General features: G+C 39.3%; 1 protein-coding gene across 2 annotated transcripts; it reads left to right on the forward strand.

The window, feature by feature from the left end:
• Positions 1-939: 939 nt before the first annotated feature.
• Positions 940-15,394, forward strand: stx3b (syntaxin 3b). Of its 2 annotated transcripts, none has more exons than XM_079352939.1 (11): positions 940-1,404; positions 6,804-6,878; positions 6,996-7,095; positions 7,299-7,373; positions 7,490-7,560; positions 7,859-7,967; positions 8,055-8,128; positions 9,240-9,374; positions 10,431-10,541; positions 14,540-14,631; positions 14,733-15,394. In XM_079352939.1, the coding sequence occupies exons 1-10, from the start codon at positions 1,375-1,377 to the stop codon at positions 14,615-14,617; spliced, it is 858 nt and encodes a 285-aa protein (XP_079209065.1). In that variant the 5' UTR covers positions 940-1,374; the 3' UTR covers positions 14,618-14,631; positions 14,733-15,394. The 2 variants fall into 2 exon arrangements, with proteins under 2 accessions (XP_079209065.1, XP_079209064.1); XM_079352938.1 differs by lacking the exons at positions 10,431-10,541; positions 14,540-14,631; positions 14,733-15,394 and adding exons at positions 10,053-10,163; positions 11,728-11,847; positions 12,221-14,125 and having other exon boundaries at positions 946-1,404.
• Positions 15,395-15,535: the final 141 nt, after the last annotated feature.

Genomic DNA, 15,535 nt, shown 5'->3' on the forward strand with positions numbered 1-15,535 from the left:
GGTTTTAATTTCAGATATCCACAAAGTCATTCTCTCCTGAATGAGCATTGTTGGATATCTGGTATAGAATACGAAATTCTATTCTATATGAGGAAAAAAGTCCATCTATCCATAATGTAGCCTCATTTTGAAAATACATGGTGATTAGCTGTCACCACTCACTACCATTAAGGCTATCAGGCCAAGACAGTCAAGGTATAGCAATTCCATCTCAGATATCCAAAAAAGCATTGTAGTGTATATGTATCTGTTTGGTTTTATTATTATTATCATTATTATTATTTTTTTTATTTTTTTTTTACATAAAATATATAATTGACTATTAGCTATTCTAGGCTATTTTATACATGCATGAGAGTGTTTTTCCTGGTTAAAATGATGTCTATGTTAGCATTTCTCATAGTCAAACCTGTATTCTCTGCAGTAACAATTTTACTTGTGATGTCACTTTTTAAAATAATTGTGCATGGGTCTTTTTATTTCAGATATCTGCAATTGTGCTATTATGAGAAATAATTATTGTTTCAAATATCAACAGTCCAATTGCTACTACGATGTTATTTTAATTAACTGTTAATAGGCTGATACATGGATATATTTAAACTCACATTAAGAATACCAGGACTCATTTTTCTTTTGGACTTCTAAAACGGTAATTATGACTGGTAGAAATTGGGCGGAAGATATTTGATATGAGCACTGATGTTTCTATCTTTTTTTTTTTTAAATCAAGAGTTGAAAACAACACATGAAGAGAAGACAGTTAAAGCTGCTAATGTGGATCCTTAGGTCATTTTTAAAGCTCTAATAGATGATGTACTCCTGTCTCTTGCTCTTCCAGTACCTTAGCAGGTCACTGTCAACATCGTTTGAGTAAGTTTAGTAGTTAAATGGTTGTTATTCCTACAAACACCTGAATGCATCACTAGTGCAGGTGGCACAGGCGTGGCTTCACCTCAGTGGAGAAGGACTCGTCTGCGCATGCGTGAGGCAGAAAAGTGCGTTTTAGAATGATTACTGGTGGCCAGCGGAGAGACAGATTATACAGCTCTACACAACTGTTGTTTTAATCCCCCGGGCGAGGAGATTTAGCAAAGAAAAAAAAACACTGGTTTTAAACCCAGCAGCCATATTGCCCGTAAAAAACGACGGAAAGATTCATCTATTCAGAAAAAAATCGTTTTCTCGGACATCTCTGTCAGGACTTTTGGGAAGTTAAATTCTTAGTTTTTTACTGGCTGTCTGTTTGCACCGGACAGCGAGCCTGCCAGCTGGCTGACGAATTCAGGGATTTGAGCTGCTTTTTTTTTCTATTTTGCACATTATTGTAGTGATCAGTCTTTGTTTAAAGGTGTCAAACTAACAGTGTAAACGATGAAGGACCGATTGGAGCAGCTTAAAGCGGTGAGTAGTCTCCAGGAAATGTGAAATAACTGAACCTTACAGTCTGTTTTTCTTCACTATGGTTTAAATGGACACTGTAAATGCCCTCTGCAAACGTTTTAAAATGCCAATGAAAGATTATGAGAATTGCAAACACTTTGTAATATAGTTGAGACGTATTAATCAAAGCACTGTGTATCATGTGATGGATGGATATACTCAGCAGGTTAGAAAATGATTAAACATGGGGCCGTAAGGTCAAAGTGGTTCAGCAATTCAGACACAATTCACCTTTTCCATTCGTGTCAGAGATGGAGGCCGCAGTAAACATAAATGGGTTTTTTTTATTAACTCTTTTATATAAACAGTTTAACATTACATGTAAAAAAAAAAAAGAGAGAAGCCTATTAATAAAGTTCTGGATTAGTCTAATATGATGTTTCCTTAATAGCCTCCTCAGTGGGACATTTTAAACATCGATCCTGTTTTTAATTTCCCTGACTTTCCTTCTTGTATGAATTTAAAACTGTAATGTGTTTTTTTTTAATCTTTGGTTCTCTGATCCGGTTTAATTTTTTTGTAGAAGAAAATATTTTTCGTTTGTAGGAGGCTTGTAAAAACACACTGTCATTAAAAGTATAGGCATCCTAAATGTAAAAAAAGAAAAAAAGATTCAGTATCGACAGCTTGGATATATATCCACCCAGTAGTCCCCTCTAATGTTGTGTACTGACTCAATGACAAAACCACAATAACAAAGTGGCTTACACATCTTATTCATAAAAAATGAATAGGCTACTCAAACTGGGGTATCACTTATATTCAGTTGAAACCTGGATGTGTTGCCATAGCTCCCTGAAACTGCTGGCCAAATATTTGCTGTTTAAAGTTGCTGAACTGCAGTAGGATTTCCTTCAGGCGTCTGTACTGTATGTCACACAGCTGGCCTCTTTTCAGGGAGAGGAAGTAAGGCCTACATAAAGACGCTGAGCCGGGCAGGTCATTTGTTGTGAAGTTGAAGGTCCACAGGATGTAAACACCTGTCAAAACTAGATTTTCTTGTCCTGTTTGCCTCCTTCTGAATTTCATTTCTCCTTCTTTACCCCTTTAAATCCACACTTGTGTCTCCTTTATTGTCCTCCTCAGGGTTTCCTATCTAATGTTTAACTTTCTGTCAGTTGTGTTGGCTGTGTTTTAGTTTGTATGTTCAGTCTTGGGTTCTTTCATCTTTCACGCTTTCCATATTTCGGTCTGAATAGCGCAGGTATTAATTCACAGCATGTAGAAAAGTCTAACAGAGCTACCAGCTTCATCTGCTTTACTGGCATATGGAGTTTTTTTTAAATCCCCTGTCATATTTTAGCATTGATCGTGAAGGGAGTATTTGGCTTGTGTTAGCATGTTGCTGCAACATTTGACCCCCAGGTCTGCACCCTGCTGGTGTTGGAGCTATAGCTGCTAATTTTAACATGCAGTGTGAAAATGTGGCGCACAAAGTCATACCTTAGCCAAAGACGATCTCAATGCGTTTCTTGTACTGTCCTTCCAGTTTATTAACATTCAGTCATATGACAAATAAAAGCAGTTAATCCTTCAAAAATGTGTGCATGAAATAAAAAGAGCTTGGTGTTATATAAAAACAAAAAACGATTAGGACTTGTTCTTTCATCTCTATTAGCTTTAAAAAAAAATAAGTTAATTTTACGCTCCAGAGTTCATTCACCATTGCCAACCGTTTACTGATGTGTTTATTGTGGGCTATGGTTTTTTCCCTGTGGCCCTTGGAGACAAAGTCTAACAGTAAATCACCTCCTTCTTTTAGGTGTCAGGTTTATGGATGAGGAAGGGGGACATGAACAATCTCTGTCTCACCAGCAGTCTCTGAACAAACTCGCTGTTTTTGTCTGTTTTACTTTATTTTTTAAATGATTTATTTTGTGCCATAGTCAAGTTTTTTTTTTATGTGGCAGTGGGTTTGATCACTCTTAAATGTATTGCATATTTAAGCTGGACTCTAACGAAACTGTGTGTTAAGAGCTCGTCAGTGAGAGAGGCTGAGGATCTCTGCTAGCCATTGCCTTGTGACTTATGCAACTTGACATATGGTGCTTTGCATGCAGAGCTAGAGTAAGAGGCTGATTTGAATAAAGAGAACAAACCAGCATACATGCTAACATATCAATCAGATGTGTACCAATGTCCAGAGTGTGTGCTGTTATTCTCTATGGTTGATGTCCAGCTGTTCTCTGGTGTGTAATCTTAAATCCTAACAATCTTCATGTAGCATGGGATAACTATTTCATTTTTTGATTTGGATAAAAAAAAAAAGAGAGGAAATCTAATTTGCTGCTTCATGGTATTCTCTGCTAGTCAACATTAAGTGTGTGTGTGTGTGTGTGTGTGTGTGTGTGTGTGTGTGTGTGTGTGTGTGTGTGTGTGTGTGTGTGTGTGTGTGTGTGTGTGTGTGTGTGTGTGTGTGTGTGTGTGTGTGTGTGTGTGTGTGTGTGTGTGTGTGTGTGTGTGTGTGTGTGTGTGTGTGTGTGTGTGTGTGTGTGTGTGTGTTTGGCCTTTTGTCTGGTTGTTACTCCCATCAGTCCCTTACAAACCATTTTTGCTGAACATGAGACATTGGAAGGAAGTGAGTGTCTGTTCTTATCTCGCTGCTTCAGAAGTGTTGTTAGAGGGAGCGTATGGACGGCTCCAGCTGTGAGTTCAGTGAATTATTCACAGAGGTGTAAAAAATAACAAGCAATGTGTCAGTGTTTCCAAGAAACTCTGTTTTCAAACCTGTTGTTAGTTACAGTTGCCTGAACTACTTTTGCAATTCAAATTTGGGATGGGAAAGAATAAAGTGAGAGTGCTTAAAGTATTTAAAAAGACCTTAGGGCCTTTGCTGCAGATGTAAGTTCTCAGTAGGGCTTACACTGGTGTTTCTCATTTATTATAAAACTTTGACAATTAAATGTTTGCAAAAACTAATATTTGTACACCTCAAAGGTCATGAATAATCATGGATCTGTGTAGCACGAAAAAAAAGAAAACCTCTTACTACCAAATGTTACCAAGAAAGGGAAAACAAAAAAATAAAATCTAATTATATACACTGGAAGAGCCCAATGTTTGTCAGTTTTAATTCATACCAGAGTCAGACTCACTCCTTTAATCAATATGGTTAAATATTCTGAAATATTTCTTCCCGATTAATGGATTAATTCCAGCAGCTTAGAATAAAAAAAACCCAACTACGTTTAAATAACCCAACAACACACCAGATAATAAGACTGTATTTGGGAAACTTTAGAGCTCTTGTAAAAGAGCCGTGATGATGATGATGTTAATTGAGACTACTGGTTCAGAGATAGAGGCTGTGTCAGGTGATAAGAGGAAACTGGTATGTTACAGGTGTGTTGAGTAATATTTTGACTTTTGTCCTGACCCGACGTTTGTAAAGTCTTCTGGCTTCACTCCTCAGGTGCTTAATGTACCGACTGTGTCAGTGAATTAGAGATGTCATTAAAAAAAAGGAGGAAATGAAGTCTCTCCGAACACCGGCCCCGTGATATCTGTTTACACACGGAGCACGTTTAGCTGTGGTTTCTTGTAGACAGTTTGGAACAGGTTGAGTTCCTGGAGCCTGGCCCTCGTCCCTCACCGTGTAAATATTCACCGGCAGCTCTGAAGTCTTTGTGGCCGACCTGAGGCACAGCGCTGTGTTTACCGAGTGTCCCGTGTGACGTACTTATGACTTCAGAGCTGTGAAGCTTCCTGATGGAAATGTTATGGGTGTGGACTGAGAGGACTGGGTCGATCACACACTCGCATGTCACAGCATGCTGATAACTATAAACCAATTTTTATGACTTTGTGTTTGTTGATTTTCTATGCGTTTCCACCAGGTTTCAGATGCAGATGAGACAATAAATCATCAAACAATATATCGTCATCCTGGCTCATGTGATACAATTATCCAATTGCTTGCAAATATTGACATTTATGATGAAAAGATAACAGTGGCTGGTTCATTGGCCTTTGATATTGTGAATTATTGCGGGATATTTGACTCACCATTTGTGTGTAATGTGTAACGCACAGAGGTGCTGTTGTCTTCTGCCTCTGATCCAATAATGTAGGTATCAGAGAGGTCATTGAGTGAAGATGATGGCAATCTGTGAAAGAGGTGGGGAAAATAATCGATTTATGTGAAAATCGAGATTTTTCTCTTGTAGGATCTTAAGTGGATTAATAACTTTAAAAAATTGTTTTTAAAAAAAAAAAAAAGAATTTATTTGGGCTGATCAGTCACTTCCTGTGTAGTGCTAAAGCTAGCTCTTAACTCAGTAGAATGCCAAATAGAGCCGCAAGAAATTCAGCCAGTCTCACAGATGACTGGAGGAGATCCTGAATTACAGTATGTACTCATTTCTAAATAGACTTTGAATCAATGGATCCGTGAATCCAGAATTCAAAAATCGATTCTGAGTCAAGTTGCTCGATTCTGAATCAAGTTGGGACCCCAGGAATTGAAATCGAATCGTGAGACACCCAGAGATTCCCAGCCCTTATGTGTAAAGTCTGATTCAGCAAGGCGGAACAGTGCGTTGTGTGTATGCACGTGTGAGACTGTGCGTATGTGAAGCATGCCTCTTGTGCTTCCGAAGACACCACAATCATGAAATCACACACTCAGACACTCAAATTCCATGGATGCAATATGTAAGTGCAAAGGCAAAATGATGTCATGATGACGGCGGCACTTTGTTACGGTGCTCTTGCAAAATAGTAACGTGTAAAGGTCATGACTGACTGAGAAATCAGTTATCATGATTCATCATTATTATAGCATTGCACTGCAATATTCCAATTAACCCTTTGTTGACTCTCTGATTGGTCAGTTGCTGTACCAATTCCGCTAGTCATTTTTTTCTCCCCTGCTGATTTATGATTTGATTTTCTCATGTCTGTTTGATAAATACAAAGCCCTGCTGGAGAGCACATGTTGGCTGTAAGAATGAACACAGTGAGGAAACAAATAGCCATAGGTGACCTAGGTCACTGTGTCCACCAGCATCTTTAGAGCTTTTCATTTTTTCTTTTTTTTTTTGTTTCACAAAAAGGATAAAGTGAAAACTAAAGGTTGTTGTTTCACAGGTAGAAGTTTAGATTAGTAGTTTTAGATTATGGGATAGATCCTATGTTTCTGTCAAGATATTGTTAATTTGTTTGTAGATCACTATTTAACAGACTTTATTGTTTTTTTTAATCAAATGAACTCGATTAACATCTGAATGATCTTTGAACCCTGATGTGTTGATGCTTTACTTTGAGCTTTTTAAAAACATATGTTACTCTTCACACGACCACTGAGCATAGCCTGACCTGCTCGTGCTCCTTTGACACCGCCTTTGCTTTTGTCCTGTTAGACGTGTGATCAAGATGATGACGAGGTGGAGATCGCTGTGGACAACGCAGCCTTCATGGACGAGTTCTTCTCTCAGGTCAGCACCACGATCAGTGCATTACGGCTCCTGTCTTTCACCAGGGAATACACGCGACAATATTGGCGATTGCCATTTTGAAACCGATGAGGTGTATGGTTTGTGTGTTTGTTTCAGATCGAGGACATCAGGAACAGTATTGATAAAATTGACCAGAATGTCGCTGAAGTCAAGAAGCTTTACTCCGTCATCCTGTCTGCTCCCACATCAGATCAGAGTAAGATGCTTAATCACTTCCTGCTTTTGTATCATGACCTACAGTACATAGAGAAACATGTAAAGCATGACTTTGAAATCTGTGACTTAAAGCAGCTACATGTTTAAAAAGGCAAATCTACGTCTGCTTCTGTCAGACGACGTCTATATTTGAGGTATCAGGTTGTTGTTGTTTTGTTCATTCCCATGTGTCTGTCTTCTCAGAAACACAGGATGACTTGGAAGCAATCACCAATGACATAAAGAAGATGGCCAACAATGCAAGAAACAAACTCAAGAGTGAGTCCACCTGCCAGTGTCCCGCAAAAAAAACCAACAACACACTTTAACTTGTGTGTCATTTGCACTTGGTTTGGAGCTGAATATTAAATCTTTGATTTTGATTTTCTCCCCAGCCATCGAGAGGAATTTGGAGTCTGAGGAGCAGGAGAGGGTGTCTGCTGACATGCGGATACGTAAATCACAGGTAAATATTATTAGCTTGACGTTTCAGGTTCCCTTCTGTTCGTCCGCTTTCATGAGTAACCTTTTTAAAGGAGAGTGAGTGTGCGCTCTCATCAGTTATGATTCTGGGAAAACGCTTTCCTGAAGCTCAAAGTTCAGTGTTCACTGGAAAGATCATGTTCTGTTTTAAACATTTCTTTATCACTCCAGGTTGTATTTTAGTCTTTTTGACAGTCTTTTAAAAGTGTGTTCATAACCCTACCAGGATCCAGTCTGGATTAGCTCTGTGCTAATTTGTTCTCTTCTGTTTTTCCCCCCAGCATGCAGTGCTATCTAGGAAGTTTGTGGAGGTAATGACAAAGTATAATGAAGCCCAGGTGGACTTCAGAGAGAGGAGTAAAGGACGTATTCAGAGACAGCTAGAAATCAGTGAGTGACCTCTTCACACACATGTGACTAGAGAGTCTCACGCTCAAGTCATTAACACTATACATTCCCTTTCCTTTCCGTATACAGCTGGGAAAGCAACAACAGATGATGAACTTGAGGAGATGTTGGAGAGTGGCAATGCAGCAGTGTTTACTGCAGGGGTAAGTGTGTGTGTGTGTGTGTGTGTGCGTGTAATAGTTGGTTGCTCAGTAAAAGTTCAAACTCCTCCTCGTCACAGCTGCTTAAATATTAGCCGTGTTCAGGGTTTAGCCTGATGAGCTGGAAGTCAGTTGGCTGTTTTCACCAGCTGCCACCACTGGAAGCGTTCCCTGAGCTGGTGGGGGTTCGGTATCTTCCTCAAGGGCACCTTGGCAATGCTCGGGAAGTGGTCTGGCACCTCTTCAGCTACCAGACCAATTTCCATGTTTTTGTTACACATCGGGTCAAAACCCAACGGCGACACTCCGGTTCCCAACCCAAGTCTCTACCGACTGAGCTACTGCCGCCATCTTAACCGTCTCTTGACAGTCTATCTGATAAACAATGAGACATTCAAACTGGCAGGAAACCCTCACTGTGCGTTGCTGATTGTTTCTATTTTCCAAACTTGAGAAAATTCCTCGCTCACATGCTTTGCATAAAGATAAAAATGTTTGCGTCATACTAATTTCACATGTGTGGAGGTTGTTGATTGAAGCATTTCCATGAAGAGAAATTGAAAAGCAAATAATGAAAATGCTTATGTTTCATGTCTATGAGATGTGTTGAGTTTCAGAACAGTTTCCATTTCCTCTTTTTGAAGGTCATTGATTCACTTTTTAAAATATAAACAACAAGTAATAAAACAGTACGACGCAACAATCAAACACAGGCCCAACAAATTACATTACAATGTGAAGATTTGACCTTCAGTCACTTAAGTGACTGAAACCTTTCACACCTTTGTTACCATGCATTGGTGTTTTTCAGTTCTGACATGAAGTGTGATACCTGACAGTTGGGAGAAGTTTGAGCCTGTTTCAACTGCCAACCAAAACCATGACCTTCCTCTTTTATCCAAAGTGGTTTTTGCTCAGCAGGCTAACAGTGGTTGCAATGTTTTATGAACTTTTGTTTACTGTTGAAGAAGCAGTAGCAGAGATCTTGACGCATGTTTTTGTTTCTCTTGAAGTTATATGAAATATGACCCGGCCCACAGACGGATTTTGATCTACAAACAGATATTTGACTTTGCTGCTTGTTTGGGTTTCAATAAACATCTCCTGTTCACAGATTGTCGACTCTGGCATCTCTAAACAAGCCCTAAGTGAGATTGAAGCCAGACACAAAGACATCGTCCGCCTGGAGAGTAGCATCAAGGAGCTCCATGATATGTTTGTAGACATTGCCATGCTTGTGGAGAGCCAGGTACAGTGATTTACATCCACCTGCCTTTTACTTCTCATTCTCATTCCCATGAACTTTGATCTTCTCTCTTCATTTCTCCATTCCTTTCATTTATTCTCAACCGCTGTTCTTTTCTACCTGCATTCACCTTTGTCTTTCTCGCTCGTTTGTCTTCCTGTCTTCTGTTGTGCTTTGACCGTGAATCTGCATCCATCTGTTTCCTCTTTTTCAGCTCCATGCCTTTCTTTCTCCTCTCTTCACACTCCTTTGCTACAGCCACCTCCATCTCATTACCCAACACGGTTGAACCATCGTGAAAGAGTTCAGTAAGATGTACGCTTTAGAGCTAACTTGCCACACACTTAGGAATAAAGTCTAACCACATGTTTCTTGCTGCTTGCACCATGCTTTCTGAGGGGAACGTGTGTTTGAGGTAAGGGCAGCACTCCTGCTACGTATGTGTGTTATTTGATTATCCCAGGACGCCTGTTTTTCTTTTTCTGTTCTTAGTTTGAAGTAACAAAAAATATTCAGCAGGATCATAAATGTGAAACCCAATCGGACACTGAGAGCAAAACACGACCACACAACCTCCTGAAGTTTTGCTCTTTTAATTTTCATCACATCTTAACCTGTTGTAATATTTTTACGGTAACGTCTTTTGCTCTGTATCTTATTATTGTTTGTGTTGTTTTTCAGGGAGAAATAGTAGACAACATAGAGCAGAATGTATCCAAGTCAGAAGACCATATAACAGTGGCAAAGGAACAGACCAAAAAAGCTGTAAGGTACCAGACCAAAGCACGAAAGGTAATGTTAGTGAACCGACGGCTGCACCCGTCTGCGCTTGACCTCTTCCTTTATTTTTCTGCCTACTTCCTACACACATTGTTTTCACAGTTTGTCACATTTGAGCCACACAGTTACAGATAACGCTCCCTCCCAAAGCGGACACAATGCCAGTCACTGTCAACTGTTGCATTCTGAGTGATTCGCTCTGTCTTTCTTCTCTCCATGCTGTTTCATGTATTTTTATTTTTTTTAACTTCCTTCAACAACATCACAATCCATCGTTAGGGTGGAATGATTGAAAGGATTGAGAGCAACATGGACCAATCGGTGGGCTTTGTGGAGCGAGCTGTAGCGGACACTAAGAAAGCTGCAAAGTTTCAGCAGGAGGCTCGCCGTGTGAGTGAACACAGGAGGGAAACTAGCAGGCCCTTTTCCCAAAAGCAACAGGAATAGTTGCGGTATAGTTTACTGAAACAAACAGTGATGACGTTGAGATGGATACTATTCAAATTTACATTCAGATTGTGTTAGGATGAAGAGGTGGTACAAAGATGGTTCACACGCAGGGCAAGGACTGAGTAAGACTCAAGGTCACACATTTGACACAGTGTATCATAAAGTTGAACAATCCATGTGGATAAGTCTTTGCCACAACACACTGTGGCATATTAGAGAAGGCAATGTGTTAGCTGAGCTAGTTCATGCTGGCACACTTTTCAAGTTGATCATTTTGCAACACAGAAGCCCAAACTAAATTATGACAGGAAAAGATAAAATGATTGTCTGTTTAAGAGTTGTGAAACTCTGCCCCGCTTTGAAACATTGTAGCATCTAATCAGCCTTCAAATTCATGAATCTGTCACTCAACCTAACCTTGCTAGGTTGCATTAGCTAATTTCACCGAAAGCACAGTGTCCACCCTTGTTTGTTAAAGGTGGGGAAAAAATTGCTTTTGGGAAACTTGCCTGACAACAAGAAGAATGTTAACATCATCAAAAGCCTGAACATCCCCACGTGGCCCCAAATCCCTCTTGGCCCCTCTGTTCATGAGTGTTGTCCACTCTGTGGCCGGTCTGATCCCCGTGCTTTAAAACCCTCTGACCCGCCCGGCACCATCACCACAACCTCTCCTACTGATGTACACTTAGACATACACACACGACAGCATCCACACACTCTTTTTCTCTCTGCCTCTTCTCCTCTGTCTTAACTTTGTTTTTTTTTTCACAGCTAGCTCATGACGACTGCATATTTATTTTTTCGTGTGTGTTTGACAATATTGCAGGTTCGCTTACGTCTATGACTTTTCTGTCTTCAGATTGGCAGCCTTACTGAATTGTTACTTCATTGAAATAATGAAATACTGAGTGTCTGTTGTTACCAAGCCACCAAACTAATTTGTGATATTTGATATAGCCATTGTTTTTGTATGTTGCACGTTCCCTTATACCAAACTACTTATGTGCCATGCCGTACTTGACTCGATAATGAGCAACTTTCGATTTTTTTTTTTTTTTTTTCTTCATGTTTCCTGTCAACAATGACCCTGAACAAGCTGTGTGCACTTTGTTGTTCCCAACAGAAAACTGTGATAATAGTGGTGATTGTGGTGATCTCACTGGCCATACTAGCTCTCATTATCGGGTTGTCAGTGGGATTAAAGTGAAGCGGATGAGCTATAGGAACAAGAAGAGAGCTAAGGGTGAGTAACTCTGGTGTAAATAATCTCTGTAAAGCAACAATGGGTGGGTCTGGGTGTGAAGCTTGCTTTGGAAACAGCTTTGCATGCTCTTTATCTCCAGGCTCTGAATGTTTGTGTGTCTTCTTCTTGTCCTGCGTGCTCAAGAGAGGTGTGTTTAGTGTATTTGAAGTTCTTAGGCGTGTGTGTTTTTTTTGTCCTATTCTCCATCTCTTGTCTCTGGTTACTGCTGGACAAACAAAGCAGTTCTAGTGGTGAGTTAGTGGTACAAATGTTTAACTGGTCGTTGGTTTGCGGGCTCATTTTAATTCTCATGTTCCTCATCCTCATTTTCACCTTTCTCCCCACACCTGTCTCTCTCTGTCTCTCTGTTTAGAAGAAGCTCATTATTGGAGAATCCTGTGTTTTGGATATCCACATCATCTTCATTCCCATCATCCTCACCCAGACTCAGTTAGTTCGTCATCCTGTCATCCATCAGCCAGCTGACCAAAAAGAAAACAAATGATACTGATCTCTTCATTCTGGAGGTCTAAGGCTTCATATGACCTCTACGGTAACAGAATACCTCCAAGGCCTGACTCGGCTTTCAAACGTTTTGACCTTTGTCCAATCAGAACAGACCTTTGTGGTCTGTGAGTGTCTGTTTGACTCCCTCACGTGGCTCAGACAGTTTGAGGATTCTCTGCTGCAGAAGAGAAAATGAGAGTGAAGCTGACATGAGGTACAAACAACCCCAATTGTATCTCTGAGGAGGGAAAAGGGAATTGAAAATTACTGAATGTCACTCCACTGTCTGTAAACATTTTATTGTCCAAGAACCTCCTTCATCTTCATTTCACGCCTTGATGAGCCTTGAAACATTGTGATTGAAAAGCTAGCTACTGTAAGTTCACTGTATCTGGACATTGTTGGATTTGTTCGCGTTCACATTTCGAAATACATCTTAATCCTGTAATTATGTTCAGATTATCATGTAAATTATGAAACAATTTTATGTGATTTATCAGTTTTTAAACTTGAAGAGTATCACCGTGCTCACGTTTTCTTCTTAGTTAGGGTTCGATTCCAAAATGTGAATCATGGGAACGTTTCATGGACAGGTGGAGCAAAATCGCACAGAATTCAGGCGTGGGTGGACAAACATTCATTCCTCGCGCTATGATTTATCTGACCTCTACATCATCTGAGATAAATGCCAGAATTTCCATTTGTGTAGCTTTTCTCATGTTCTATAATATCAACCATCTGAACTTTTTACACATAAAAGACTAAAAACAGTTCTAAATCCAGATGGTGTAAAGTAACTCTCAACTTTTAGTGTTAAGATTAGTCTTTGTATTTATTTAACTGCTGATGACGTGTTGCTAATAAAGGTGTGCACACAGTAATAAGTGTAAATGGACATTCACACATACAGCAAGGTCTTCCAATGCTCTTATAGACTTTAGTCCTGCCTTATTTTGACCTCATACAATGAGGACTACAATAGAATTGGCTGGCATTAAATCTGTATGTTCTTGAAGGTTATTAAGTTCCTTTTTTGTTTGAACTGCTGTGGAGATGTTGGCAACACTTTATGGACATTTTAGAGGCAGCTGTTTGTGACACTTTTGAATTATGTTGCATAGTCATAAAGAGGTGTATCAAAATAGTTTTGCATCACTTACACTAATAAACAGATGATGGAAACAATGTTCCCACAGAAATTAAAAAAGAAAAGTTTAACCCCCCCAGAAAAACAAAAAAAACCATAAAGTTGAAACAACACTTCTAAATAGTTTGAACATAATAACCATCTCTGATGAAGTCAGACAGGTTCTATCATGTACGTCAATTAACTACAGCACACCAGACAGAAGTGATGTATGGTGAGGCTTTTGTTCCGGATTGGAAATGCAAAGCGGTTCATTTAGGTTGATCAACTTGTACTCTCACAGTCCATTATTATCAATCGAGAAGGGGTTAAATGATTTGCACCTCTACTGAGAGAAGTCTTTGTTTCAGTCAGATCCCAGTCTGAATGGGCCTTTTAATGCTGGTTGTTTGGGGAGCTCTTGAAAGTGAGAGGCCTCCCTCAGCTTGCTCCTTTGACCACACAGTCTGCTCTTTTGGCTCCTTTTCTTATCCAGTCAGTATCTGTACACTCCTTTTTTTTTTCTTCAAACCACTTCAGCAGTGAGCACATGCTGCTCAAAACACAATGAGAAGCTGAAGATGTACAGTGTAAATGTTAAATTAAGATGGTTTTAAAGGAAAATAAAAATGTTATGTTTTTTAACTACTGGCTTGTAGGCTACTTGTTTATGCATGTCTGTGTTGCTACTGACAAATTCTAAATGTGTATCTACATGTCTACACTGTTGATGACTGCTTGTTAAGGAAGAACTGTGTGACTGCTTTGATGGGATGCTTGTAGCTGTTGTCAGCAGATTGTTGATGCCGCTTGTTAACCTCTGTGTTACAAAGTACAGTTTTTAAAGAGCTTTCACAAGTGTCAAAGGAGGTAGGTTTGTCTTTTCTCTTTACACACAAATAAACACATATCCTAACATTTGTCACCCACCTCTCCTAATCTATTCCCTTACAAAGTGATTGATAAATGTGAGTTGGTACATTTCCTGCTTTGTGTGAATTAAAGTCTTTTCTGTGGCTGCTTTCTGATAACAGTTTTTTTTCTTCATCAAACCAACAGAAAAAGATGATGATTACATTGTGCTGTGCCATCATTGGCATCGTTGGGTTCTCCTATCTCTACAGCTTCTTCTCATAAAAGGTTTTACACAGGTAACAACACCTGCATCATCTTATTAACTCTATGAACTTTCATCTCTCACAGAATATTATGATTTATGACTCGCTTTTTCTTTTCATCGTGTTGTTTCTAGGAAAACTGGTCTCAAAAAAAGAGAACATTCCCTGAGGTGCTTCCCCTATTTTATTACCCTAACCATTTTTGAATCTGCAATAAAATCTTAAAAGTATTTTTAAAAAAAGAACCATTATCAATCCTGTAATCCCCTACGTGTAATCACTTAAATTTGATTAATTTGCTTTATGTATGAAGTGTTTGAAAACGTGTTATAAATGTGTAGTGTTTTCTCAGGCTGCTGCATGATTAAACGTGTGATTTGTTTCCGAGTGTAGTTTACTGCCTTCTGGCGGTGCATAAAGGGAACAACCAATATAATAGTAATAATCAGGAGACCATTTTTAAGGGTCTATTTTAAGTGAAAGTAATACGAATGCATGAAGAAAATGTTTGTACATTTTAAGTCACCCCGCCCCGATCCACCTCCCCCAACATTCACGGTTTGATGCTCTGGTATAAAATATCCATTGAATTAGTATTTTCTGAATTGCATGTTGTCATAATTGCATTTAATGGTATGTGATTTTTGTTGTGTGTGCGTGTGTGTGTGTGTGTGTGTGATCTGTTTGCCTCCTTGCTGCAGAAACGCATGTATTGATGGTCTTTCTGTCAATCACTCGATGGCTGTGTGTCAACCCAGCAAAGCTGTTATGTAATAAAAGATTTCTGTGCGTTGTACCAAGTGTCAGAGTCTATCGCTTCTTGTACTCGATAATGTAAATGTGGAGACCCCTTACGACTATTCTTCTACTAAACACGGAGTAGGATATGCTGTGAAAGTAAAGGGTGTTTTAATCTCTTTGTTATATTAAAACTACA

Source organism: Symphodus melops, assembly GCF_947650265.1.
Source record: "Symphodus melops genome assembly, chromosome: 9".
Lineage (NCBI taxonomy): Eukaryota > Metazoa > Chordata > Actinopteri > Labriformes > Labridae > Symphodus > Symphodus melops.